The sequence below is a fragment of the Manis pentadactyla genome, chromosome 2 (assembly GCF_030020395.1).
Source record: "Manis pentadactyla isolate mManPen7 chromosome 2, mManPen7.hap1, whole genome shotgun sequence".
Taxonomy (NCBI): domain Eukaryota; kingdom Metazoa; phylum Chordata; class Mammalia; order Pholidota; family Manidae; genus Manis; species Manis pentadactyla.
In genome coordinates this window covers 104,101,866-104,129,001 of record NC_080020.1, presented here as the reverse complement: position 1 = coordinate 104,129,001, position 27,136 = coordinate 104,101,866, and the positions used below count along the sequence as shown (strand labels likewise).

Here is a 27,136-nt window from a genome sequence, read left to right as displayed (position 1 = left end):
TCATCCATTAATGGACACTTAAGTTGCTTCCATTTCTTGGCTATTGTGAATAATGCTGCTATTAACATGGGTGTGCAAATACCTTGAGACCCTTCTTTAGTTTCTTTGGATATATAGCCAGAAGTAGGATTGTCATTTCTAGCGGGGTCATATGAAAGTTCTGTTATTAACTTCTTGAGGAACCTTTGTACTATTTTCTTTACCAGCTGCACCATTTTACAGTCCCATCAACAACACCACACAAGGGTTCCAATTTCTTCATATACTCACCAACACTTGTTAGGTTGTGGTTTTTTAATAGTAGTCATCTTAATGGTTATGAGATGATATCTCGTGGTTCTGATTTGCATTTCTCTGATGATTAGTGATGTTGAAGATGTTTTCATGTTTTTTGGCCATCTATATACCTTCTTTAATGAAATATCTATTCAGCCCTTTTTTTAAAAACAAGTTAATTTGATTTCTTGTTGTTCAGTTGCAGGAGTTCTTTATGTACCCTAGAAATTAACCCCTTATCAGATAATAGGATTTGCAAATATTTTCTCTATCAAATGCCTTTTTCACTCTGTTGACTTGGATACACAAAAGTTTTTAAGTTTGATGTACTCCCATTTGTCTACTTCTGCTTTTGTTGCTCGTGCTTTTGGTGTCATTTCCAAGAAATTATTGCCAAGTCCAATTTCATGAAGCTTTGCTCCTGTGCTTTCTTGTAGGAGTTTTATAGTTTAAGGGCTTATGTTTAGATCTTAATTCCATTTTGGGGTAATTTTTGTGTGTGGGATAAGGTAAGGGCCCAGCTTCTCTCTCCAGTTTTCCCACTGTCATTTGTAGAAAAGACTGTCCTTTCCCTTAGAGTCATCTTGGCACCCTTGTTGAATATCATTCAACCATATACTCAAAGGATACACACTTTAATAAATTTGAATTGCATGCTATAACATATAATTTTAAAATATATTTATGTAAGAGTGTACCAATTGGCTTACCACCCCTATCCCACCTCCACCCCACCAGAGTTTCAGAGGTTTTTATCTTAGATTATTCTTTTTCAAGAATCCTTATTTGGGTTTTCTTCAATTGTGAAACCTGATAATGCTGTAAACAAATTGTATGAGTTAAGGTGCATCTCTCTGAGGTAGAAGGAGGGTGAGTGTGGGAGCAGAGAACCAAAGGAAGGATTTTATTATGTCTTTGTTACATCCATTACTTGGAATCCAACTTACTGCACATATGTATGCACACATATAAGTGGAATAGTGTTTGAGAAACATTAGCTGTTTCAGTTCCACTCTTTTCTAAGTGAGTCTTGTGGGTTTGTATGTCTATCCACTTTGAGATGTGTTATTTGTAGATCATCTACCCAATGGCTTGAGTGTTGCTAATTATTTTAGGTCACTGGAAATTCTGGATGCTGTGATTGGGTGGATGTGTTTTGTGAGTATACACACAACATAGTGAGCCCCACTGTCATTAGGTCACAATGCCCACAAGAATAAAAAATTGTCCTGTTCTTGCTGTGTACTTTTTAAATGCCTATTTAAAAACTCCTAGAAATATCTTTCCCTACAGAGATTAATAAGTAGGTTGCTTTCTTATGAAGTCCCTTATCTTCACACTAAGATCTAATAACTGAATCAAGACAGTTTTCTTGATTCAGTTGCCAGAAGCATATTGTTTGGGGGACTGGAGAGGGGAGCCACACCCTTAACTATTATATAGTACTGCCTCTTAGTAAATTGTGCACTTGAATCATAAACCATAGGGATAAAGCCTTCATACTTGAAATGAAAGGTCATTAATGGCCTTTCGCAGAGGAGAGTGGGGAGAAGATGATGTCAGGAAATTGACTGTCCTTGGAGCGTGTCAGAGCATTGCCTGCCTTTGCAGTTTCCTATACTCGGAGTAGCTCCGCTCCAACAGTTCCACGTCTGCTTCCCTCACTCCATCAGGACTTTACTGAAACATTACCACCTTCCTAGTGACTCTAAAACAGCACCCCCCCCATTGCCTTAATGTCTAGTGCCTGCTTTATTTTTATAGCATTTAATACTACCAAAAATGTATTTAAGCATATATTTGTTTAACTGATTTTTTATTAAGCATCTCCATTAGACTGTAAATTCCATGAAAGAAAGGACCTGCCTGTCTCGATCATTGTCTTCCTGTAGAGCCTCGAACAGTGTTAGCACATGATAATGTGTTTATGACAAAGAGATATTGGGACATGAGTAATTGGAGGCAACATGTTAGTTATTTTAAATTAATGGGCAGATTTGGTCTAGAGCCGCAGATTACAGACTTGAGAAGCTGACAGCAGTCCTGAGGCTTTCCTAATTAACTTGGACTACCAGGAGAGGGAGAAAGACTGGCAAAGCACTTCACAAAGCCTGAAGGATACTAACTATCTTATGTATGTATTTCAAGGTGGTAGATCTGCTAGTGTCCATGTGTAGGTCTGCATTGGAATCTCCTAGAAAAGTTGTCATTTTCGAGCCCTATCCTTCTGTGGTAGATCCTAACGATCCTCAGATGCTGGCCTTCAATCCCAGGGTAAGTAGCCACCCTAGCACATGTTGCCTTTAACAGTAACTGAGATTTTAGTCTCATTAGCTTTCCTTTTTCTCTGTCTACATCACTATCTCAGCAAGCATATCCATGACTGTTATGGACTCCGCATCCAGTTAATAAATACAATTCTTTCTCCACAAACTTGATTTGTTTCCACCTCAGTCCTTCACATATCCTACTACTTCCTCATCCTTTCCTCCTTTAAAATCACTTTCAGAACTTCCTCTTCATGAAACTAGACTCATTTAAATTCTGATCTTTACACATCCCATTTGCATGGAAGGTAGGTAAATAGCTACAATAAACTGGCTTATAATGTTTGACATGATAATTTTAATTTCAGTATATATTTTTGTGACTAACTTACATAACTTCATATTAATTTTAAGGATCATGGGTAAAAGGACAAATTTCCCTTCTTCTTTTGTATTTTTACTTCATCTTGCCTTGCCCTTCTCTTTCTCCCTCCTCAGCTATCTGAAGGTTAGTGAATGTTTCACTCATAATGTTGATCCTCTGGCACTCACTGAGAAAAAAATTTAATAAATATTCATGGGAATTAGGCCAAATCCTTCTGACATAAAAATTTTCAATTGCATGAGAGCTAAAATTGCCTTAGTTTCTGTTTCTGTTCATCTTGAAATCATTTTATAGAAACAATAACTATATAAAATTTTCTCAGAAAAACTTTTCCTTCATGTTTTCTTCCTTCATTTGGCAACAGCACCCACATTTCCATTATACTTAAAAATGAATTACCAGTTCAGTGTATGGTGTCATTTATATATACAGTAGTCATACTCTTTTGGTTGCAGTCTTCCAATCCAAAGAAAATAAAAGCAAAATGAAACCGTAAGATTTAAAATGAATTTTTGTATTTTAGAAAGATACTGTTTATTTTTTAATGGCTTAATTTTTAGTGGTGAAAGTGAGAATCAGGAACCTAATAATACCTTTTTTTGTAGTTAAAATTTTTCTCCTGTAGGTGGAACATTATTTGATATACTTTCCTTAGGCTGGCCTTGCTTTCTTTTTCTCTTCTCTCTGACTCAGTTCTAAATCCCAGGTTCTTGAGCTATCTTATTAGTCTTCTCTTTCATATACACAACATAGTCACTGTTTTCAGATTGACCCTGATGGAAAATTCATGTACAGAAATATGCTTCTCAGTGCAGTACAGACTTGCAAAAAATACAGTGAATGCTATTTTTTTTCCATTCAAATAGAAGAAGAACTATGATCGAGTCATGAAAGCACTGGATAGCATAACTTCTATTAGAGAGATGACACAAGTAAGTATATCATCTTTTGGTCTTGTACAGTTCAGTTTTGCTCGAGTAAAACTATATTTTTAAAAATGCTGAGAGCCCTGGCTATGTAGTGAAATTTGGACTTTCCTATTCTGTGGGAGCAAAATCATAAAAAAATTGAAATTGGGTTAATTAAATTACATCTGTGTGCTGGCACACTACCACTGTGACTTTTGGAGGGTAGCTGCATAATTATAACTCTAATAGTCTCCTCTCAAACGCAGGCAAGAGTTTGAGATTGTGGAGGTATATGAGAAAATCTTTAGGCAAAGGTGAAATCTGGTACCATCTTCCTACACTGTCAATTTTAATTAATGGTAGTAATTTCAAAACATCATTTTAATGGTAAAATAAACATTCTATCAAATGTAAATTGTACATAGTATGTTAGATTTAATAAAGAGTCTCAAAACTACTTTGGAAGACAACAGATTCCCTGAGAGTGTGAGTTTATTTTTTTGGCCATTAGGGAGGCTTTGGGGGAAAAGTGTGATGAGCAAGGATCAGAGTTGACTGTGAAAGTCTAACGTGTCACTGGGCTGCGGTCCAGCACTTGGAAAAGCACATGCTGTTGAATTATTGAGGCCTGTCTACTGCCAAGGATTTGGAGAGAGGTTTAAAACTCGTTATTATAAATCAAAATTAATAATCCATAGTTGACAGCAACACTCAGTATGGGTTCAGTTTGCATATGGTGGTTTCAAGGCTTGTACTGTCCTAGAGACCCTTGGAGGCTTGTAAGTATTCCCCAGGTTCATATCCTTTCTCTGGTGAAGGACAGTGGATTCCTCCAGTACTGGGGTCCACAAAGCTTCTGTACCATCCTATGCTATTTGAAAATGTACTCCCAGAGTACATTTTTACATTCCCAAATTTTATTCTTAATTCTTTTGATAGTTTTTTATTCATGCAGTGAAATACTCAATTGTTTGTTAAATAAATGGTGTGTGTCAGACAATGGTAAATGAGAAATCCTTTAATTCAGAAGTTACATTATTTGTGTAAAAACCATCATCCTTTGCAGTTGTTCTCTGTGCCCATATCTTTCTGTATTATCTGAATTCCTTGTCAAACAAATATTTAATTATTTATATAAGAAAAAAACCCAATAAAGTATATTTCCACCTTGGGGAAAATAAAGAACCTATTGTAATATCAAATATCATACACAAAGTCAAGTAAACATTTTTAGTCACCAAGAATTTTGTGCAGGGTGTTGATACTGTATTCTAGACCCAGATCATTCTTGCTTTTAAAAATAGCCTGAAACTGACTCTGGCATCAGCTGTCTGCCAAAAATTACTTCCCTGATTCTGGATCATGTGTAAGCCATGTAAATAGGAGGCAATGGAGAACATTTAGTGTCAACCTAGGAAGTTAGAGACCCATGTTGTGCAATTTGCTCATCAGTAATGTGGCCTGTGACCTTGGACAAGTCGCTTGATTGGCTGATGCCTCAGTTTCTCAAGTGTCAAGATGGTAAATAGTTGACGCGGTACCCTCCTTCAGTGTGTACCTCATGGGGATGCTGTCTGGTTTTATTGCATCAAATTCTATAAGCCTCTCCAAATATACAACATCGTACTGTCCTATTTTCTAGAATGTACTGCCCTATAAGATAGACATGAATTGCCACAGAAAGATTGCCTTTTGTTCTATGAAAGGCTAATTGTCTAGGTAAACTCCATTAAATGCTTTTTAAAAAAAGACTTTTATGTAAATTTTGTCCAGTATTCTCATGTATACCTAAGTCAGTATCATAGATAGAAACACAAGTAGTGGCTGTGACAAGTTCTGCTTTAATGTTGTGTTAATTAAAAGTTAAAAACAGTCATTGTCCAAGAGAAATGGCACTGAACACTTGTTAAAGTTGGAAAGACAGATTTTATTTGAGGACTGGAATAGGGGAGAGACACTTGCTTACAGTATGAGGTGAGCTCATCTCCAAGTAAGACAGAGGTGACTGTGGTTTTTAAAGTAAGAACAGAGAGGACCCAAAAAGTGGCTTTGGGAGAAGCGGAGCGAGGAAATGGGAAATCTCAGAAGGGGGAGAAGTGGAGGATTACCGATAGGTTCACACTGGGTTGTACAGTACATTCTGTGATTTCGCAGCTTTGGATTTTCTTGGGCAAAGACTCATTGGGGACCCTGGGATCACCCTCAGGCACATGGCCTAGTGAAACCAGGCTAAAGTTTGATCAAGCTCTTAGCAAAACATTTGGGCAAAGTCTTTGTGCTGCGTGGAATTTCAGTCACATTATCTCGGGGACATGACTAAGGTAATTGTTGCTGTTACCATTGTCACAGCCACTAATTTCCAAGTTTAACTAGATTAGGCAGACCTATTCAATCTGATTTTCCTCCTGTAAAAAAGAAAAGAAAAAAAGGAAAAAGGAATTTGTAAGAAAAATCAAGAAGTATAATGACTTTTTTTCAGGCACCATATCTGGAAATCAAGAAGCAGATGGATAAACAAGACCCCCTTGCTCATCCCCTACTGCAATGGTATGAAATTTTAGTTTTCCTCTTAGTGAAAACAGTATTGTTTTCTACTGCCTGCTTTAAGGGGAAAAAAGCCTATTTTATAAGACCTGCAGTGCTACAGTTCTACAAGCCTGTGAGGCCTAGTGATTTCGCAATCCAGGAGTCCTTAATGACTCTCACTTTAATTACAACTTGTACATCACAAGGGGAAGAAAATGCTGTTATATCCACTACACCAGTGTATAAAGTATTTGACAGCAATTTGTCTGTAGTGGTAGAAAGTACAATTAGCTGGATGATGTGGTAAAGCTGTTTTGTATGTTTAATTTTCTAGTTAACTGAAAATGAAGTGATAAAACTGTTTCAAACCCTTACTACTGAAAAATTTTTCTAAAATGTTGTTTTATATAATTTACTCAGATGAGCTCTTTGAGGACTGTGGATGATACACTCTTTCAGACTGAACATGCTGAGGGGTATAGCCTTAGTCCACGGATCCTAGGAGAGCTAGACTAAGAGTAGGAGAGGTGGGTTGAGCATTTACCATGCTACATCATTGCCTACTCAAGTAATTTGCCCTCTGGTTTCTTACTTGCAAAATGAAAACAATTGTATCTACTCACCATACCTGTTAAAGATTTTACATATGTGTCTCTTTGAAATCTCTGGAAACTCATACTGTGGAATTTACCACAATTACTATGCAGTAATACAAATGTAAAGATTATAATAGATTGGTCTGAAAGAATCCTTAATTCCATGCTACAATGAGGAAGTCTTTTAAAAATATGTAAAGATGGGCAAAGGGGAAGGGATCCGGCTACCTCACAATTCTGATAACTTACTTTAACTTGGTCAAAATTTTACAGTACATATTCAGTTTAGTCTAATAAGACCATAAGAAAAACTAGGCTTAGAAATCATCCATCTTTGCATCTTTTCTGATCTGTTAATAGAATTCTGACCAATTAAGTAAAATAACATGGCTTTAACTTTTAAAATTATCACGTGAAGTTATATTAAAAATGAAGGTAAAAATCTCAAATATCCGATCTTTACCCCCTGCCCCGAGTTCAGCCTGATTGTTAACTTTTAGTTGTTGTGATCATTTCCTTCAGCTTATTAGTCACTCTTCTTTGAAGGAGAAGAAAATCTACCTTATAATTTTCTCTAACATTATCTTGTATACTGAAAAGCATAAAACAGTTAGTTCTTTCAGATACCTGAACTTAATTATTTTCAACTTAAGTATCTAAATATGGTGAGTGACAGTTTCTGTGTAAACCGTTGTATATATCAGCACAAAGATCCTCTAATACCTAAGGAGGGAAAGAGATCATGAAAACTCACTCTTACCTGGGCCAATGCAGGGAGGAGCAAAGGAAGCAGATGTGTGATTCGACTTCTAATCTTTGTATTTAGGTCATCATTATTTGAAAGTGTATTCAGAAATGTTCCTTTTACTGATATCTGAGGTGGTAATTATTATTAAGAATTATATCAGGTTTTAAAGAACTACTATGTTTTCTCAGATTAAATTTTTTTGTGTGATAAGCTCTTAAAATTATTTCTGGAAGCAAAGCACAATGATGTAATTAAAATTATTACCAATTTAGTTTATCACAGCAAATATGTTTCAATCACTTGCCAACTAAAGAAAAGTAGTATTAAATATTTTTGGCATATATTTGTTACTGATGGATTATTTTAATTAATTTCAGGGTTATTTCAAGTAATAGGTCGCATATTGTGAAACTGCCAGTTAACAGGGTAAGTTGTTTTTTCACATATACATACAAAGTGGGAGGACTGGTTACCAGTTGGGAGAAATGGCCCCTGTGACTTGGGGCAGCTTTTCCAGGAAGTTGAAGTAATAAACTCAAGTTACGCCTAATTCTTCAATTTGAAATTGCCTGTACCGCCAGCTCCAGTTTTTTCAATAAATTAAATTCGAATTCAGGCTGTTGCCATGAACTTTTAAGTATGTAAAAGAGTCTCTATGAAATCATTTAGTTATTCTACAAGTGCTAGAAAGAATATTATCTGGAGATGGACCAGAAAAAGGAGATGTGCTTTTTATCATTGTCAATTTCATGATGGCACAGTTCCCCTTTTCTGTATCAGAGAAGATACTGCCTCCAGATACCTTACCAGCCCAATACGCTTACAACATAAAGAAAAGACTAATGGACTGAGTCCTAATTGCCCCATAAGAGCAATATCGAAAAATTCCAGTTCTCCTGTCTGTGAATCTCTAGACTGGGATTCTTATGTATTGTGTTCCTGTATAGGTATATTCCTAGGTCAAAGGGAAGCAATTAGAAAATTTTGCCAAACAACTAATTCAAAAGGTTCTGTTTTAATTTCTTTCCATGAACAAAGGGGGAAACTGTATTTGAATGTAGGCAATTTCCAGTTTTATAAATGTATGCAAATAAAGCATGGTGATAAATTTTGCAGTTTTAAAATCTTGAACTAACTTCTTTTCTGCTTAGCAAATGCTCAGATATTTCCCCAGTTGAATAGCCAGTGTATACTTAGGGAATTCAGTAATAAAAGACTTAAAAAGAAATGTAATTAGGAAGGCAGATCTGCTAGAATGTGATTACATAGTGTATTCCAAAGCTAAATATAAATGACGTTGGATTGTCTCTCTCCTATTTCTTTCCCGTTAGCCTGAAGAATTATCCTTTACATATGTAATTCCATACTATTTATCATATATGCAGGGTTTTTTTTAACGTATGGCTGTGTTAATGTATATTAGTATGGCCTGAATCTAGAAAATTCTTAAACGATTAAAATTTGGAAGTGTCATCAGCCTGATTTTATATTAAATGCGACATGTTTTCATTTGTTGTTATTTTAAATGGCAGCAATTGAAGTTTATGCATACTCCACATCAATTCCTTCTTCTCAGCAGTCCACCAGCCAAAGAATCCAATTTTAGAGCTGCTAAAAAACTCTTTGGAAGCACCTTTGCATTTCAGTAAGTATGGCTTAAAGTTAATGGGGATGTGTCTGCACTTGAGACTTCCACAAATGTGTGGGGAGGAAAGGACTGTCAGGAGTTGGCTGTTAACACTGAACAGTCCGCTGCGTAATACTTGACTTGGAGGCTCAGAGCTTTTGGAAGGTACCATGACTTACTATATTGTGTGACCACTTCATTGATGTTTGGGTTTTGCTTCTTCCCCATCTCTGTGTTTTAGTGGCTCCCACATTGAAAACTGGCACTCCATCCTGAGGAACGGTCTGGTCGTTGCTTCTAATACAAGACTACAGGTAAATTTTCTGAATGCTTTCACAAGACTTCCTTATTCTTCAGGATTAGACCCCAGTAAGTAATCTGGTCTTATGTTTTTACTTGTAAAAGGGGAAGCATTTGGGCCTTAAAAAATTGCATGGAATTTCTAAAAGCCTAATTAATTTTCACAAAATAACTGAAGCAGAATTGACCTGTACACAGTATAGGGATGAAAAGAAAAAATTGGGTCCCCTATGAGAAAACAGTAAGTAAAATCACTGTGAACTTAAGTAGAAAGAATTACCATGCAAAAAGGAAAACCATATAATCATTCTATTTGCTAATTCAACACACATTTCTTTAGCACTGCCTCAATTTGAGTGCTTTAAGAGAAGGAAAGCTAGGGCTAAGAATAAGCAACAAGAGCAAGAGCCTTCTGCTACCTGCTTTTCAGCCTCCAGGGCAGCACTTGGAATTAGCAGGATACTGTGGGTACCATCCTTATCTTTATTTATGCTCTTCATTTCCAAAATCCATACAGCTGATTTCATCTGATGATTTAAAGAGGTCAGGAAATGAGATGCTCAATCCTATCACCTGTGCTACCTCACAGATTTTGATGACAATTGAGGTGATAAAATTAGGTATAAATGTCCATAAATGCACATTTATTGAATTAGTGTGCAGTTCACAGTAAATAGGGTATGAGGGCTCTAGAACATAGAGATGGTAAGACTCTTAATTGTTCTGACTCTTAGACCAGTCAAAGAGTATCAGCCAATGAAACTGTAACTTGAGAAATGCAGAGGAAGGTGAGAATGGGACTGACAGTATTATGTAATGAAAATCCGAATAGGATAATGTTGTCAGTAGACTGGCAAGTGAGTCTTAATCAAAATTCTGTCCTATATATTTCAGCCTGTTTCTTTTTCAGTATTTTAGAGTCATTAACATAAGAGCCTACTGCAGTACTTACATTATCGTAAGTGACTCTTTGTCATTGGTAGGGTGGAAAACCTTTATCAAGGATTTTTTCACTGGCTATCACTTTTGATACACCAAGTCACTCTGAATTCTAAGGACAGAATATTAGTACTATTTTCAAATTAGGCCTTGAAATAAGAGCTTTATCATGTTCTCAGAGTTAATGCTCCAACACTAAACTGCTGGCCTTAACATTTGAGACCACTGACTGACCGATTGCTCTCCCACCTCTTCCCTTTTTAGCTCCATGGTGCAATGTATGGAAGTGGAATCTATCTTAGTCCAATGTCAAGCATATCATTTGGTTACTCAGGTAAGCTGGTGTTTCATTTCTAATCTCAAATTTATTAGGGTTTTTAAAATTGTTATATATGCTAGGCATAGTTTTCTCTGAAGTGGCAGAAGCTTACTTGATATGCTTATATTCATTTGATAAATGTCAGAAACAAAAACAAAGCTGGAATGTTAGGAGGAATTTATAATACTTCCCCTAGTATATAAGATAGGGAATATATGTTTTGCGATTTTCAAAATTACAGTTTTGTTTCAGGAGTTTTACATTTCTACTATCCACAAGTAAATACTGAGAATGTAGTATGTGCAAAGCATTATGTTGAAAATACTGAAAAGTATTCATGCACATTAATCCATTATTATTGAATGTCATGCAATAGCATGCAGACTTCTTATCTTTGGATTATTATCTGTACCATAAAGAAGTTTGGAACAGTGTGGAAAATTTAGGATTAGAAAAACACCCTCAGAAACATCCTACTTACTGACAACTTCTTGTGACCATTTTGGTGAGATTGTATGAAAAAATTATTTTGGAATAAATTGAAAGCAGGTTCTGAGGAGGAGCCTGGTAAATTCGAAATAGGAGAAGAATGGCCACCAAACTGTGAGCATTTGTCATGTGATTTTCTGCTCCTTATGCTGGTATACAGACTCCTTAGATGGGTTCATGGAAAGGGTTGCTGATGCAGGTGGATGTAGAATTTGTGTGAATGCTTATTTGTTTGGGAGGAGGGTTCGTAGCTTTCTTCAAACTCTTGAAGTGTCCTTGACCTGAAAAAAGCATGAGCACCTGTAGTGGGTGGAGCAGCCTGCCGGCAGGTTCTCAAAACTGTGGCCAAAGGAGGTGGGGAGCAGAGGCCTGCTGCAGACAGCACAGGCCTCTGCCCTTTTCTCAGCACTGCAGGCCTGCAAGCTTCAGCCTACTCCTCAGCTTGATCCTGCCCACCCCGCACTTTTTGGGGGATGTCTGACTTAGTAAAGGTTGTACCCCACCATTTACAGTTTGGTCAAGAAGCTTTGCCCACTCTCCTTGAACCTTTTATAGAAATAGCAGCAAAATAATCAACATGCTTCTCAACTTCTGGACAGTTGATGGGCATTTTCATGTACAGTGTAGATTAAAATTGCCTTATTCTCAGATATGAATCTTCTGTTTCTACAGTCTTTCACAGTTAAAAATCATGTGAGCTTAGACTTATGAGTATCGAAGACAAAGAACTTGTATAAATTTCCTTTATTAGAAAATTCAGTAAATTCTTCACAGAATTTGGTATATATCAACAATTCATGCAGTTGGAGTACAAATGTATTTTTTTGAGTGTCATGTTTCCCAGTCCTTGTCTTCTACTAACCGCATGGGAGAATGAAAGTTAAGTTCTAACAGCCTTTTAAGACTAAGTAATAAGTATTTTCAAAATATATCTTTTTTATGAAAGAAAATTTCCTCTCCCTATTTTCAATACAAAGACACACCAAGTGGATTTTCTGCTGTCTGACGTGGTGAGGACGGCCACAGCCCTCTGACCTGCGCCCCGGGTGCTGAGGGCACAGCAGCTGCTCCCTGGGGAGCCCATGGTGACCCTCTGTGGCTGGAAGTGGAGCTTTGCAGTGCAAATGGGACTGTATTTTGAACAGCATCATACAGCTTTGTTCCTAAATTATGACTTTCTCTGGGTTTTCAGGGATGAACAAGAAGCAGAAGGTGTCAGCCAAGGATGAGCCGGCTTCCAGCAGTAAAAGCAGCAATGCGTCCCAGGTGTTGTACAGACAGCTCAAGTGACTGCAGTGATGAGTGAACCCTAGCCTCACTAGCCAGCGGGAACTCCATAAATACTCAGGCCTTCTAAGTCTGCAGAATTATTATAAATGGTCATTACTCATAAAGGAATAAAACTCACCCTAAAATGCAATAACCAAAACGCCCTTATTCAGTAAATATTCAGCAAGTATTTATTAAGCTCCTAGTATAATGCTAGAGACTTTGCTCAGCATTGGGACACAGTGATAATCAAAAACAGACACATCTTCTTGGAGCTTAAATTCTACTGAATGGATGTAAATAAATTAGATATATAGATTGAAGGAATGCTGGATGGTGGCAAATATTATGGAGAAGAATGAGGGAAACAGAATGTTTAATGCTGTGGGGCGGAAAATGGAATCAGAATGAATGTTTAATGGGATGATCAGGAAAGGTTACTCTCAGATTATTGAGTAAAGACCTATAGACAGTGAGTACAAGAGAGAAAGAACATTCCAGGCAGAGAGAAGAGCAAGCACAAATCCCTTGTTGTTTCAGAGAAAAAAATATGCTGTACAAATTGAAAATCCATCTGATGAATAATGTGACTTTAAGAAAAAAAGGGCATAGGTAATCTAATACCTAGATTTAAAAACAACTCCCCAGATTTTCTGCATGAATTTTTTCTGAAACCACTGTGGCTTAGTTAATGACATTATAAAAAACTGGTTTTGTGTAGTCAGGAATAATTGATTTTAATGTTCAAAAAGATCATGCAACTTTCATTTTGTTTCCCTTGAAGTAAAGATGCCAGATTTCCAGTAAAAGTAAATTTGAGTTCTAATTCTATGTTGTGAAGCTGTTGAACTTTAATTTAGCATTTTAGTTCACTTAGCTTGGAGTGATTTAATAATGATTATGTACAGAAATTAAATGCTATAACAAATACAGCTTGACATTAAGAGAGCATTTATTGCTGCTAAGTAGGCCTTTTAAAAAATCTGGAGCTATCTTCATGACTATTATTTTTTAATGATCATTTTTTTTCTTGAGTGCCTGCCCTATTTTCACTCTAATTTTTAAATTCTTTTGGCATTTAGTCACAGAAAAAAGGACAGCAATCCCAATTCTTGCAAAGCCGTAACTTAAAATGCATAGCCTTATGTGAAGGTAAGTTGAAGGCTTTACAACCATCAAAGCGTTAATTCTCTGTTTTATCTGTGTTTAAGAATTCAAGTATATTTACAGAATGCTCATTATGGATTAGCAAAAGCATTATTCCTTCTGACCATCTCTAAGGGCACTAATGGAAAACTGGTACAATAGAGATCTTAAATGTGAAAACCAAAGAGCAGATTTGACAAGAATTCTGACAGTGCTATATTACATTCTTGGCAGATATTTCAGAATGGTAATTATATCTTTCTAATCAAGTACTGCTTATCTCTTTCATGAATATGCCACCTTCCTCTTAAAGGTGGTTTTTGAATTTACAATACCATGAAAATTTTGAAAGATGAGCCAAGTACTGAGAAGATAATCCATTGGGGCTTCCTGTTCCTATACTGAAATTATTCTTCTTTTCTGAACTTGGAACAGAAAAATTGATAGGCAATTTGCAAGATGATACATTTTTTTTTATTCTTGCTTAAAAATATGGCTTTGCATAAAATACCAGTTTTTCTTGTATTGGTAGTTTTGGTAGACACTGTTAAATTAACTGTTCAGTTTTCAACATTTGATAGTTATATAGGACACTAAGATGCTTTCTGCATAGTTCCCCAAGTCAGGAGAACCTGTTGGCCTTTGACAATACAGTGTTTTCTCTCCTACTGTTAGACTAATTATGTTCAAAAAATAAAATTGTTACATGGCATTTCATTATTTTTATTTACATTTTTTGATAGCTAACCATTTTCCGTATGTTAATTTGTGCATGTATTTTTACTTTTAGATTTCTAAGAGAAGGGATATAATAACTTAGAATAAGATAGTTCTTTAAATTTATCTTTTACCTACAGTGATCACCTCACCTGACTTGCACAAACACGGAGAGATATGGGTCGTACCGAACACTGACCATGTCTGCACACGATTCTTTTTTGTGTAAGTATAAAGGTTCAAGATCGTATGTTGCAGTTTTTCCCCATACGTGAGATAGTAGCATCTGCGTTAATATTTGGTCACTTTCTCATCAACTTAATGTTTTTGTTTTATTTTAACAAGGTGTGAAAAACAAAGTAGTGTTTAATTGCTGTTAACATAAACACTGGAAGAAAGCATTCTGTCTCTGCATATATATTATATATACATGTACGCACAGATGTTTTATGTATATATATATATATATAAACACACACACACACATACAAATACTCATATATTCTTTTCTTTTTTGATTTTTTATTGAAGTATTATTGATATACACTCTTATGAAGGTTTCACATGAAAAAACAATGTGGTTACAACATTTACCCATATTATCAAGTCCCCTCCCATACCCCAATGCAGTCACTGTCCATCAGTGTAGTAAGATGAGTAAGATGCCACAGAGTCACTATTTGCCTTCTCTGTGCTACACTGTTCTCCCTGTGATCCCCCACACCATGTGTACTAAACGTAATACCCCTCAGTCCCCTTCTCCCTCCCTCCCCACCTGCCCTCCCACACCCCTCCCCTTTGGTAACCACTAGTCCCTTCTTGGAGACTCTGAGTCTGCTGCTATTTTGTTCCTTCAGTTTTGCTTCATTGTTTTACTCCACAAATGAGGGAAATCATTTGGCATTTGTCTTTTTCCTCCTGGCTTATTTCACTGAGCATAATGTCCTCTAGCTCCATCCATGTTGTTGCAAATGGTAGGATTTGTTTCTTTCTTATGGCTGAATAATATTCCATTGTGTATATGTACCACCTCTTCTTTATCCATTCATCTACTGATGGACACTTAGGTTCCTTCCATTTCTTGGCTATTGTAAATAGTGCTGCAATAAACATAGGGGTGCGTCTGTCGTTTTCAAACTGGGCTGCTGCATTCTTAGGGTAAATTCCTAGAAGTGGAATTCCTGGGTCAAATGGTATTTCTATTTTGAGCTTTTTGAGGAACCTCCATATTGCTTTCCACAATGGTTGAACTAATTTACATTCCCACCAGCAGTGTAGGAGGGTTCCCCTTTCTCCACAGCCTCGCCAACATTTGTTGTTTGTCTTTTGGATGGTGGTGATCCTTACTGGTGTGAGGTGATATCTCATTTTGGTTTTAATTTGCATTTCCCTGATGATTAGTGATGTGGAGCATCTTTTCATGTGTCTTTTGGCCATCTGAATTTCTTCTTTGGAGAACTGTCTGTTCATATCCTCTACCCATTTGTTAATCAGTTTATTTGCTTTTTGAGTTTTGAGGCATGTGAGTTCTTTATATATTTTTTAGGTTAACCCCTTGTCAGATATGTCATTTACAAATATATTCTCCCATACTGTAGGATGCCTTTTTGTTTTGTTGATGATGTCCTTTGCTGTACAGAAACTTTTTAGTTTGATGTAGTCCCATGTGTTCATTTTTGCTTTTGTTTCCCTTGCTCAAGGAGATGCATTCAGGAAGAAGTTGCTCATGCTTATTTTCAGGAGATTTTTGCCTATGTTGTCTTCTAAGAGTTTTATGGTTTCATGACTTATATTCAGGTCTTTGATCCATTTTGAGTTTACTTTTGTGTATGGGGTTAAACAATAATCCAGTTTTATTCTCTTGCATGTAGCTCTCCAGTTTTGCCAACACCACCTGTTGAAGAGACTGTCATTTCCCCATTGTATGTCCATGGCTCCTTTATCATATATATTAATTGACCATATATGGTTGGGTTTATATCAGGGCTCTCTAGTCTGTTCCATTGGTCTATGGGTCTGTTCTTGTGCCAGTACCAAATTGTCTTGATTACTGTGGGTTTGTAGTAGAGCTTGAAGTTGGGAAGCATAATCTCCCTAGCTTTATTCTTCCTTCTCAGGATTGCTTTGGCTGTTCGGGGTATTTTGTGGTTCCATATGAATTTTAGAACGATTTTCTCTAGTTCGTTGAAGACTGCTGTTGGTATTTAGTAGGAATTGCATACTCATATATTCTTTATTTACACATTTAAAAGATACTAGAACTGAGAACAAAGAAAACGATAATGAAAAAGTCCTATCCCTATGAATGTTGATCCACATGCCATGTAATAATAGGCTGGCAGTACAGGGCATATTAATGTGCACTTCTTGAGAAAGCTGTATTCTAAGAGCTTCATTAAAATATGATAGCATTGTTCTTCATCCCTAAATAAATAGTGTGTGTGGTAGACCTGTCTGATTTTTCACCCACCCTTGCTTGTCTCCTAACCCTTTTCCCATGCCTGTTTCTTCCTCATCCATGGCCCTATCAGAGAAGGGACTTTGAGGAATAGTTGAATATATCTGTTTTGTACTTCTATGTAGTTTTTTAAAAAGAAGCTGGAAAAATGCACTGGCTTGTTTTATAAGCCATGTCAAAATGACTGCATCAAGATTGCTCTGATATATAGTGTATACAATGCATGCTACACCTACAGCGTTTGGTCCCTTAGCTTAGTGACAGACTATTCACAAGGCAAACTGTATGCATTGCCTGCGTTTCTTTTGGGTGCTATGAAAACTGACTTTCTTATAACTTGTATTTATGTATTATGTGTCTGTGTATCTTGTGTTTATGAAATAATTAATACATAAATTATATATTGTGAAGACATGTACATACCCACAGATTTCTTTCTTAATGACAAAGCCCCAGTGAGTATCTTGGTAAGAGCCTCCCTTTTGATCAGTCTGTGCCCAGGTTCATCTGTAATTAGTAAGGTGACATTAGCCAACTTGCATAACCTCTCTAAACTTCACCAGTAGACACACTATGGTATCATCTGTCAGAATCCCAATAGGAAACTGATGGCCTATGAAAAACACAGTAGTTTCTACCATCCAGAAGTAGATGACCTACAAAGGTGTGGTTATAAGGGAACCCTCCTAGGTCTGGTGTGGTAACCTGGATCTAGTAGCACCAGACCCAGAAGGGCAAGAACAGGAAAGAGGTCTCAGAACCTGGTAGGAGAGCCCTTCTAGCTCAGCAGCTTTGAAAGGAGTCATGGCTTCAGTTGAGAAACTTGTGCAGCCCAAGGTGCCCTTATGGGACCAGAACCATGAGAATCCGTGGCCTTGGCCTCCTGGCTGTGTGGCCTGCTGGGACTCCTCATTGGTCAGACCCTAACAGAAACTATAGGACAAGGGAACATACTGAGTCCCTACGGGGCAGCCTCCAGTTCAGAATACAAGGTAGAGAAGGGTGCTGTGAGGGTCTGGAGGCTCTAGGGAAGATATTTTACTACCTTTTTAAGATTATTACGAAGACTAAGCACAACGCAGGCCTCCATTAAAAGGCACTCATTAAATGTCTTCCACCCTCTTCTTTCTTCACCATCTTGAATACTACATCCTTATAGCAGATTGGCCTTCCAAGACACCTCCCAATCACAAAGTTATTTCATTGAAGGATTTTTAAGCTATTTTGACAGAAAAATAACTCTAAAGTCTAGAGTAGTAGACTTCAGCCTAACAGTAGTAGTTAATCTGTTCTTAGCATCTTGCTAAAATTCAAATTTTTTAATCTAAATAAACGACTTTAGATATTTAAGTAGTAAGTAAGCATTCTAGCATTACTTCTTTGAAATTTTACATAAATTATTTGTAAAATAAATCTGTAAAGGGTATATGTATGTAGTGTGTGTTTACTGGAGAGAAGGATTTCTATATTTAACAAGAAGAAAAAATTGAGGAAAGATACCTGAAAAAAAAGAAGAGAACACTTCGAGTGTACTGAGATACTTTCCAAATAATGTAAAAGAAAAAAATTCTATTAAGATAATGATTTTTGTTTCTATTTTATAAATATAAATGAGATTTCATCTTTTGTCTACACCCTCAGGAGAAAAGGGACCAATTAAGGAAAATTGATAAGATTCAAAACACCTCAAAAAGAGAATCCATTCACTAATTAATGCACATTCTAGGTACAACCATCAGTTTCTTTCTTTATAAAAGATATAGGAACTCTCTTGTCCCCTCCCGGTGCGAGCTGGGAGCTCTATCCTTTCACTTTATCTCTAAATCCTGTACCTTGCTCTCCTAAAAAAAAAGAAAAAGATATAATCACATAGTTCTTCTAGTGATCTGCCTCCCTAGTGAATGGTAACATCTAGGGAAAGAATAAATTGATGACAAAGAAGTGAGCCATCACAAATATACCATTATCAGACAGAAAATTAATTTTTATTCTTATTTTATTGAAAAAATATTTTTTTTTACATTATATGATCCCTTATGTTAGAAACTTGGCCTGATAACTAGGGCATAATTTAATGTAGTTTCCTTTTTATCTGTTACTAAGAATATTAAAAATTAAAATAACTTCCATATTAATCTGATATCTAGAGTGAAGGGGATAATAAAACAGTCATTTAATATCCTAATAACATTCTTGCCAGCATGAAAACAACAAAGAATGACAAAACTTGAGTGGAAATTTTAGGAATCAGACTTTTGTGTTAGAAAAATTGAAAGTAAAATTTGAAAGAAGACTTCACTAGGGAAAGAAGGAGAATGAGAAATTTGGAAAAAAAAGTTTGTTAGATAATTCCAAAAAATTAATAAACTCAATCAAATATAAATGCTGCAGGCCACATGTTATGAACAGATACCAGCCAATTTTAAGTGTCCAGAAATTGTTGATGAAGCTTGAGTTCATTATTGACCTTGGGACATGTGTACAAAGACATTAAGGTCAGTATGTACAAATAAAGCAGTTGTTTTAAAAAAGACCAGAAGCTGGGCTTAAACGGGATATAAAGAGAAAATCGATATGCTGTGCTCCAGTCACATACAACAAAAATGTTTATTTCACAGTGAATGAAATTTTAGAGCTAGAAAAGAAAGCTTATTGATATTGGTATTTTCTGTAAGTGGGATTAAAAAATAAAATCCAGTAGGCTGTAATTGATGATTTGGCTAATTAACAGAACCAGGTATATCTAGTGCCATGGGCTCCCCTGTGCTACACCATCCCCCATCACTGCCATAACGAAAACTGTGAGATGAGAGTATGTCTTCTCCCTTAACTGTCTGGGACCAAGGAAAGGTTCCTCCTTGTTTGGTGTTACAAACTGCTTGTTAAATGCTTCAGTGTTTCTCTGATTGAGAGCAGATGGATCTACAAATGAACTGTAACATATTTTTGTCAATGTGATAAATTTAAGGTATATATCCCCTCCAATGTTTTCAAGAAATTCAGAAATTTAAGCACAGGAAGAACCAAATAAAACAATCTGCAGAGAAGAGATGGGGTATTTTCAGGTACTTGAGTCCAGCAGACCTCAGTGCGAATAAGTTTCAGGAATTCTTATCCAAAATCTATTTTATCTTTTAAGGTCTAGTTCAAATACTACCTCTTTCTTGAAGCTTCTAATCAAAATTAATCTTTTTTCCTGTTGTTCCTACAGGTTCCTGCAGAACTTCCATTTAAAATTCCACTTTTTCATTTTATCTGCCTCTTCCATGAGGCTGCTAAAGGGTGGACTCCTACGCTCCTTTTTCCCCCCACTCCTTCTTTCCCTGAAGCACCTTACATGGTACCTGATGCACAGTTGCTTGTCAGTAAATGTTTAATGAAGGAATAAAGACAAAGGCAAAAAAGGAAAACAGATTATATATGGTTTTTATGTTGGGTCAAAGTGTGAAATTATACAAGAAAAATTTATAAAATAAGAATTGTATAAGCCATGAAGTGAAATAAGAGATGTTGTTCATCATGATTTGGCAAAAGGTATGGTTGAATGGGAAAATAGTGAGGAGACAATGTATTTATAAAGTTAGAAGAGAGAACATACAGTCATAGCTCAGTGAAGCTATGTGGCATTAGCTATGACATAAGCTGATACGATCGGGGAACTTTGCTTTATCCCCAGTCTGTAATAAATCCAATTTCTTTGTCTGCAACCCAGATCCCTTTCCAAGATTTAAAGTGCCCCAGCACTCCCTTGCTTCAAACTCTTAGTAGCTGCCTACTATTAGAAGATGAAGTCCGACCTCCTTTACAAAGGGAACCTACTGACCCCTCAGCCCTTTGTTCGTGCTTCAGTACCATGCATTGGAAAGGCAGTGAGACCCAGTCCCCAGCCTCTTGGCCCACCATTTTTCATCGCCCACCATTTCTCACTTCATGATGTTAGGCTTCTCAGCCGAAACTATATGCTGTGGCTTCCACCCTTCCACGCTTGTATTCTACTCTTTCCTTCTTCCACAAGCTTGGATTCTCTTCCACTCTGTCCTCTCAACCTTATTCAACTAATTCCCATTCCTCTTTTAAATCTTAGTATATACCTTCCCTCCTGCCACAGACATCCCTTGACTCCTTTAGACTGCTCCTTTGTGTTACTATAAAATGTCCTGGTTGTATTGGATTTTTTATCATTGGATTATTCTTTTTGATGTATGGTCTTCTCCATTCCTCTGTATACTTCTTGAGGTCGGGAACTGTAGGGCTTACTTGTCTTTGTGTACTTAGCATGGTGCTTGGCAGATCAGTAGACATGAATGAAATGCCCACATTATAACTGCTTTCTGGGTATTTCTCCTTGAAAAGTCTGCTGATACCCTAAAATCAGTATGTACAAGTGGAACCCATTATCGCTAAATCCTGTAATCAATTTCTCAACTTCTTCAGTCTGTTTGGTAATTTTACACATTAAAGAGACTGGAAACCTGAGCTGTAGTTTTCGATTTCTCTTTCCTTATTCACTATGGTTATCTGCTTCTAAGTTTATCTTTACAGTTTTCTCCTATCCATACCTTTGTTTCCATGGATATATCATCCCCCCCCCCACAATACACCAAAAGGTTACTAGTTATTCTCCATGCTTCTAGTTTCTTCGCTGCTCCTAATTTCTTCTGTACAATGCCAGATTTACTAAATGGTACCATTATTACACTACAGAATCCTGTTCAGTATATAGAAACTAAAAGCAAAGATAAGCAAAAGCAGAGAAAATCACCCATAAAAGCCAAGTTAGAGTTAACTACGATTAATCTTTTGGTATATGGCCTACATTTCTATGCATATAAAACTTTAAGATCCTACTATTTATACCATGTTAATTTTCCTAAAGCATAGTTTTGATCATTCCTTACTCATAGAGGCTAGTAGTTTTTAGCAAATAAGAACATGGCGTTCTGCAACATAGAGCCCATTTTACCTTACTTGAGTTACCTATACAAATCACTGACTGAACATAATTATCATCCAAGCTGTTTCTTGAAAACAACTTGGAATCGTTTTCCCCACTGTGGAGCCTTTGCTCATTCAGTCCAAACGATTGGCCTTCTCACCAGCTCAGCAGTCAGACTATCTTCCAAAGCTTCACTGCCTGGTCTTTTTCATCTCCTGACATTCCAGTCAGACACAAAATTCTTTCTTTACTCTGAATTTTGCTCGTCCTCTCCTTCTACTACCCAGGCTGCCTTGTCCTGCAGGTATCTCCCCTAGTAAAATGCAAATTCTGCCCCTGTTTGGGAAAGTAACATCTCACGCAGAAACACATAATACATATTGAATGAAATAAGACCCAGTGCTCTAACTTAATGAGGAGATTATATGGCTCTCAAGTCCACAGTGCACTTACAGCACCAGATTTCCTATAGGAGCTTTGGTGTAGTGCTGGGTGTCACTCAGTTCACACTGCTGTCTCTTGCTGATGAAAAATAATGCTGTCGTTTCTGGGTTCCAGATTTAGGGAGTCAGAACACAAATCCTTGTGTGCCAATCTTAAAACTCACAAAGCTGCTATTGATAGAATACAGAAAACTTTTATTGGCGAGTAAAGGCTGTCAGTACATTCAAGTTTTCATCCATGAAATTTGCTAACATACCTAAGAGTTCCAGACAGCTAAATTCCATCTATTGTCTTATTTTCTCTCTCATAGCTTTTTAGGCAAATTGGTTTGGTTTTTATTAAAGTTTTAGTATCTTTTTATACTCCTGGGAACTCAAGTAACTTTTTTCTCCTTTAAATGGTTTCATTTTTCCTTCTTCAGAAAACTCCAGTCAAGTGTGTCATTTCCCTGTTGATATTCTTGCTCCATCTCTTAATTTTGTTGTTTTCTGGACTTCAGTGAACTTTACTTTTATATTAACATCCCAGTGTGTGTCTGTAATACTAAAAAATAGCTGCAAAGTGTTCTGTATGTCATATTGTAATAAAAGCCCTAATTTCACTAATAGTCCTTATATCCAAACTCTGCCAGTTGGCCAAATCAAATGGTGGTTTGTTTTTCCTTTATTATTTCATATGTTTCATATTTTAAGACATGCATGAGTGCCTTTGGCCAGACTTATCCTTCAACCCACAACTGTTTTGCTTCCTTGCAGGCTTCATAGGTAATGGAAAATAGGCATTTTTCTGAATACTTTAAATCTTAATCTTACTCTTACTCTCTGGTCTCTCCTCCTATGCTCTTTCTATCTTTAAACTATTGCAGTTAATTTAAAGAATGTGAGTCTCATCTCCCTCCATTAACTTCAAATACTTTTTAAGAGCCAATGAACATGGAATATTTTGTAGATACTTGCAAATCATTGCATTTAACTGGGAAGTAGAGCTGGTCGGAGGTAACATGACTGGAGAGGAAGGTTGGGTTCAGATTATGAAGGACCCTGGTGTGCCATGCCACAGACACTGTATTCTGTCCTGCACGTGAAGTAGAGGCCAGTTATATCACTTTAGCAGGGCAGAGAATATTCTTCTTGTAGGAGGAATGATGAAGATAAATGTGGAGACAGATTAGTTACAATGTTATGACGATAGTCTGTTTCTCATTCCCAGAAAAAACAATGTGTTTGACAGTGACTTGGGAAAAAGCAATGCTTACTTTGTGTGGTGCAGTCAGTGTCCTATTCTATTCTAATATCATTGAAAAATGCTAGCTTGGACAACCAAAGTTAATTTCAAAACCTGCTAATTGTACACGACCTGCAACTTGAAAATCTTAGGTAATATCGTTGGATGGAGTGAAGATGCAACTAGGAATAATTAGGAAAATGGAAACAAAGACACTGGATGATTTATTGGATTGAGGCACATGACTGAACCTTTCTTGTTGAGGAAGTGAATAGATGATGGTGCTTCAAGTTGAGATGTTGACAGTAAAAAGGAGCAGTCTTGGGGTAAAAAATCAGGTCTGTTTTGAATATACTACATTGGTGATTTCTGTGGGAAAACTATATATAGTTAAGGAAAGATGTTCAGAGTGGAGAGAGAGTTTGGGAATCAGCATGTGTGTGACAGTTAAAACAATGGGAGACACTTAAATAATTGAGAGTTTGGGTATCATGAGAATAGAGTGAGCTGTATATAAAACCAGCATTGAAATGGGAGGCCAGAAAGAGGATATAGTGATTGAGAATGAATAATCAGAAGGTTGACTAGGGAGTAAAGAAATAATAACTTGAAGAGAAAGCAGTCAACTGTATCACATGCTACAGGCATAGCAGATAAAATCTGAAGTAATCAACTAGGAGGCCATGGGCAACTGTTGTACTTTTCAGTGGAGTGGTAGGGTCTGAAGAATGATTACAGTAAGTTGAGGAAAACCTGAAAAGTTTTAATATATTACAGACAAATTTTAATCAAAGGTTAACTTGAAATTGAAAGGAATAGAGATGGCACGTATGTAGGCCTGGTTTCAATTAAGCCAAGCATATCTCATTTAGCATTGTATCCAAAGTACAGAGGACATAGTAGGGGTGTTGACTATACCACAAATGCCACAGAGATAGAACAAACATAAAAGCATATTAGGAAATTTAGAGTAGAGATACATGAGGACTGGTGTCTGAAATGGGGAAGCCATCCAGAACTAAAACAGTTCTGAGACCTGTCACTCTTCACACTTCTCTCAAAGCACTATGGACTACATATCCCATTCTTCCATACATTTGTTTCACCATTGTGGGGTGTGTGTGTGTGTGTGTGTGTGTGTACATACTTGTGTGGTAAGAATTAACCAACCTGACAGGAAACTTTGGGTCAGTGCTTAGGAGTTTAAATTTGATACAAATGCAGTTATCACCAGATATTTAAGCAATAGGTTATGTAAGGACCTAAGTTCTCATTGGTATATGTCATCTATTTCATTTTCCTGTCTTGGGCTATTTCAGGAGAATTAATGTATGGTGAAGAAAAGACAGTGGCATGCATTAATTTGAGACTCCTTACACCTTTGGTTATCTCTTTTGAAGTAATTAATAATTTCTCGTGAAGTCGTTTTTATGAAGTAAAATTAATTCATCACCTATTTTACAATGAATATTAACATGGAAGTTTAAAAATTAAATCTTGGGAAATTTTTATAGCCCAAGTAAGTTTATTTGAGGAAATGAATTATCATCTATAAATGTAATCATTTCTTTCTAAAAGACTTAGTAATAACTGTCCTTTAATGTTATATTTTCACTTCTATTGCTTAGCTGAACTTAGCACACTTACATTCTTACGTGAAGTACCAGCACAAGTGTTACACAGTCAGACTGAATAGAAAACCAGTGATGGGGGAAAACAGTGCAGCACTGATTACAACAGAGTAATAATTGGAGGTGAGGCAGCAAAGCAGTAGCAGAGAGTGAAATGACGTCCAAGAGCACCACTGATCAGAAGATAAGTAAGCGCCTGAAGTAAGATGGAGTTAAGTATGCCAGAACCTAAGGAACATGAACTTGGTATGTTCTTTCACAGTGGGCTTCATACAACAACCGCTGTGGGAGGTGTTTGCAAGGCTGGAGACACTAGGGTGCTTCCTGCAACTCAGGCAATGCTTTATGTGGGGATAAAAATGTTAAAAAGGAACGAAGGGGCAAATCAGGGCATGACATAGAATAATTGTTTAGTAATGTGAGCGTTTCTGTGTTTAGTAACGTGAACATATTATTAACTACAACTGAGAAATAAGCGCCTTTGCTATTGATTCCATTGGGCTATATTTTAGGTTTTAAGTAACATTTCTAAACTGTTTTAAGTGTTTTCTTTGCATGTTTTATGTTCTTAAATGTTTTATGTTTCTTTTTTGTGTCTTAGCTATGAAGATGGCCAAGTGGGAGATGCAAATATTAACACACAAGAAGGAGGCATTCACAAAGAGATCCTTCGTGTAATTGGTAATCAAACTGCAACTGGTTAAAGGGCCACCATTTAATTAACTTGATTTGAAAGGCTTCCTCGGGTTCAAAGCTGGATTTTGAACTGAAGAAGATGATGAAATAACTTATTGTTATTATAAGCAAAATTAACCCTTTGAATACTGATTTTTTCTTAGTATTTCTAAGTATCTCATTAAATACCTAAAATGGTATAAAATTTAGCAATTATAGGGTTATGGAATCTAGTAATAAAATTACAACAGCACTTAAACTGAAGTTTGGGTTGCTCACACAATAAACAGATTGAAAAAACAGTTTTGTGCTGATATTTTTATATTAAACTCTTTAATTGGAAATTTGGTGTTATATACTGACATTTTAGGTTACCGAAATAGAATTGAAAACATTTTATAATGACGTCTAAATCTATAAGATACTTTGCAATAAGTATAATGTTTGCACAATCTGATGTGCTATATGATTAGTGGTATGAACAATTCAAATGTTTGGAAAGGGATGTTTCCTATTCTCCTGTTATTTTTCCTTATACAGATAAATTAGGTCTTAGATGCAGTGCTTCACCCAAAAGTATGTAATATACCTATCTGTAGATTTCTGCCTCAAAATATGTGGTTGTGCATATATGTGTGCAGATACACATATATATGTATTTTGGTAACAGAGATGGCTCAACTCACAATTCTATTCTCATTCAATGAAAAGAAAATAGTATTCAGTAAGAAGTAAACCTGAACATAAACCAAGACATGAGCCAAATTCACCACCATCCATTCACTGAAAATATGTATGATTTTTCTATTTGTTTAAAGAATTTTCCCTTCAGTTAAAATTCAACTCTTCTATAATGTTATCTAAAAGTCATAATTTGGGGAGCATAGGTGCCCCTGGTGGACTAAATCTATATTCAAATGATCATTTCTTTGAAAGAAAGGCCTCAGGATTTAAACCAACAGTATGTATTTTTTATTTCCTACAATGGAACATTTTTTAAATTTATTTATAGCACACCAGCATTTTTATATTTTTTTCGTCTAATACCTCTGCTTATTTTTTTTCATATTGAGAAAGAAGATGAACTTTAAAGTTTCTTTTATATTAAAAGAACCCAAATAAGTTTATAGAGAACAGTAACACCAGCTCTCAGCATTTTCCTTCAATAGTCATGTGCTCATCAAAATCGTTTATATTTCTTTGGGTCCTGCAGTTCTTCTTAGTCATTACCGGTTTTAATTGACAATGTTTATTTT

At 36.3% G+C, this 27,136-nt stretch overlaps 1 protein-coding gene across 3 annotated transcripts in view; it reads left to right on the top strand.

The window, feature by feature from the left end:
• The window catches only part of PARP8 (poly(ADP-ribose) polymerase family member 8), a 177,402-nt gene extending 151,220 nt beyond the window's left edge, over nt 1–26,182 (top strand). The window contains exons 17-27 of one of the 3 annotated variants that reach the window (XM_036900391.2): nt 2,425–2,550; nt 3,795–3,860; nt 6,316–6,383; nt 8,084–8,132; nt 9,239–9,351; nt 9,575–9,647; nt 10,837–10,906; nt 12,573–12,646; nt 13,732–13,801; nt 14,653–14,737; nt 25,807–26,182. In XM_036900391.2, the coding sequence (XP_036756286.2) occupies nt 2,425–2,550; nt 3,795–3,860; nt 6,316–6,383; nt 8,084–8,132; nt 9,239–9,351; nt 9,575–9,647; nt 10,837–10,906; nt 12,573–12,646; nt 13,732–13,801; nt 14,653–14,737; nt 25,807–25,909 (897 nt within the window). In that variant the 3' untranslated portion in view covers nt 25,910–26,182. Of the gene's footprint in view, nt 1–2,424; nt 2,551–3,794; nt 3,861–6,315; nt 6,384–8,083; nt 8,133–9,238; nt 9,352–9,574; nt 9,648–10,836; nt 10,907–12,572; nt 13,262–13,731; nt 13,802–14,652; nt 14,738–25,806 lie in introns of those variants that run through there. The other 2 variants (XR_005027730.2, XR_008995037.1) reach the window with 2 other exon arrangements.
• Nucleotides 26,183–27,136: the final 954 nt, after the last annotated feature.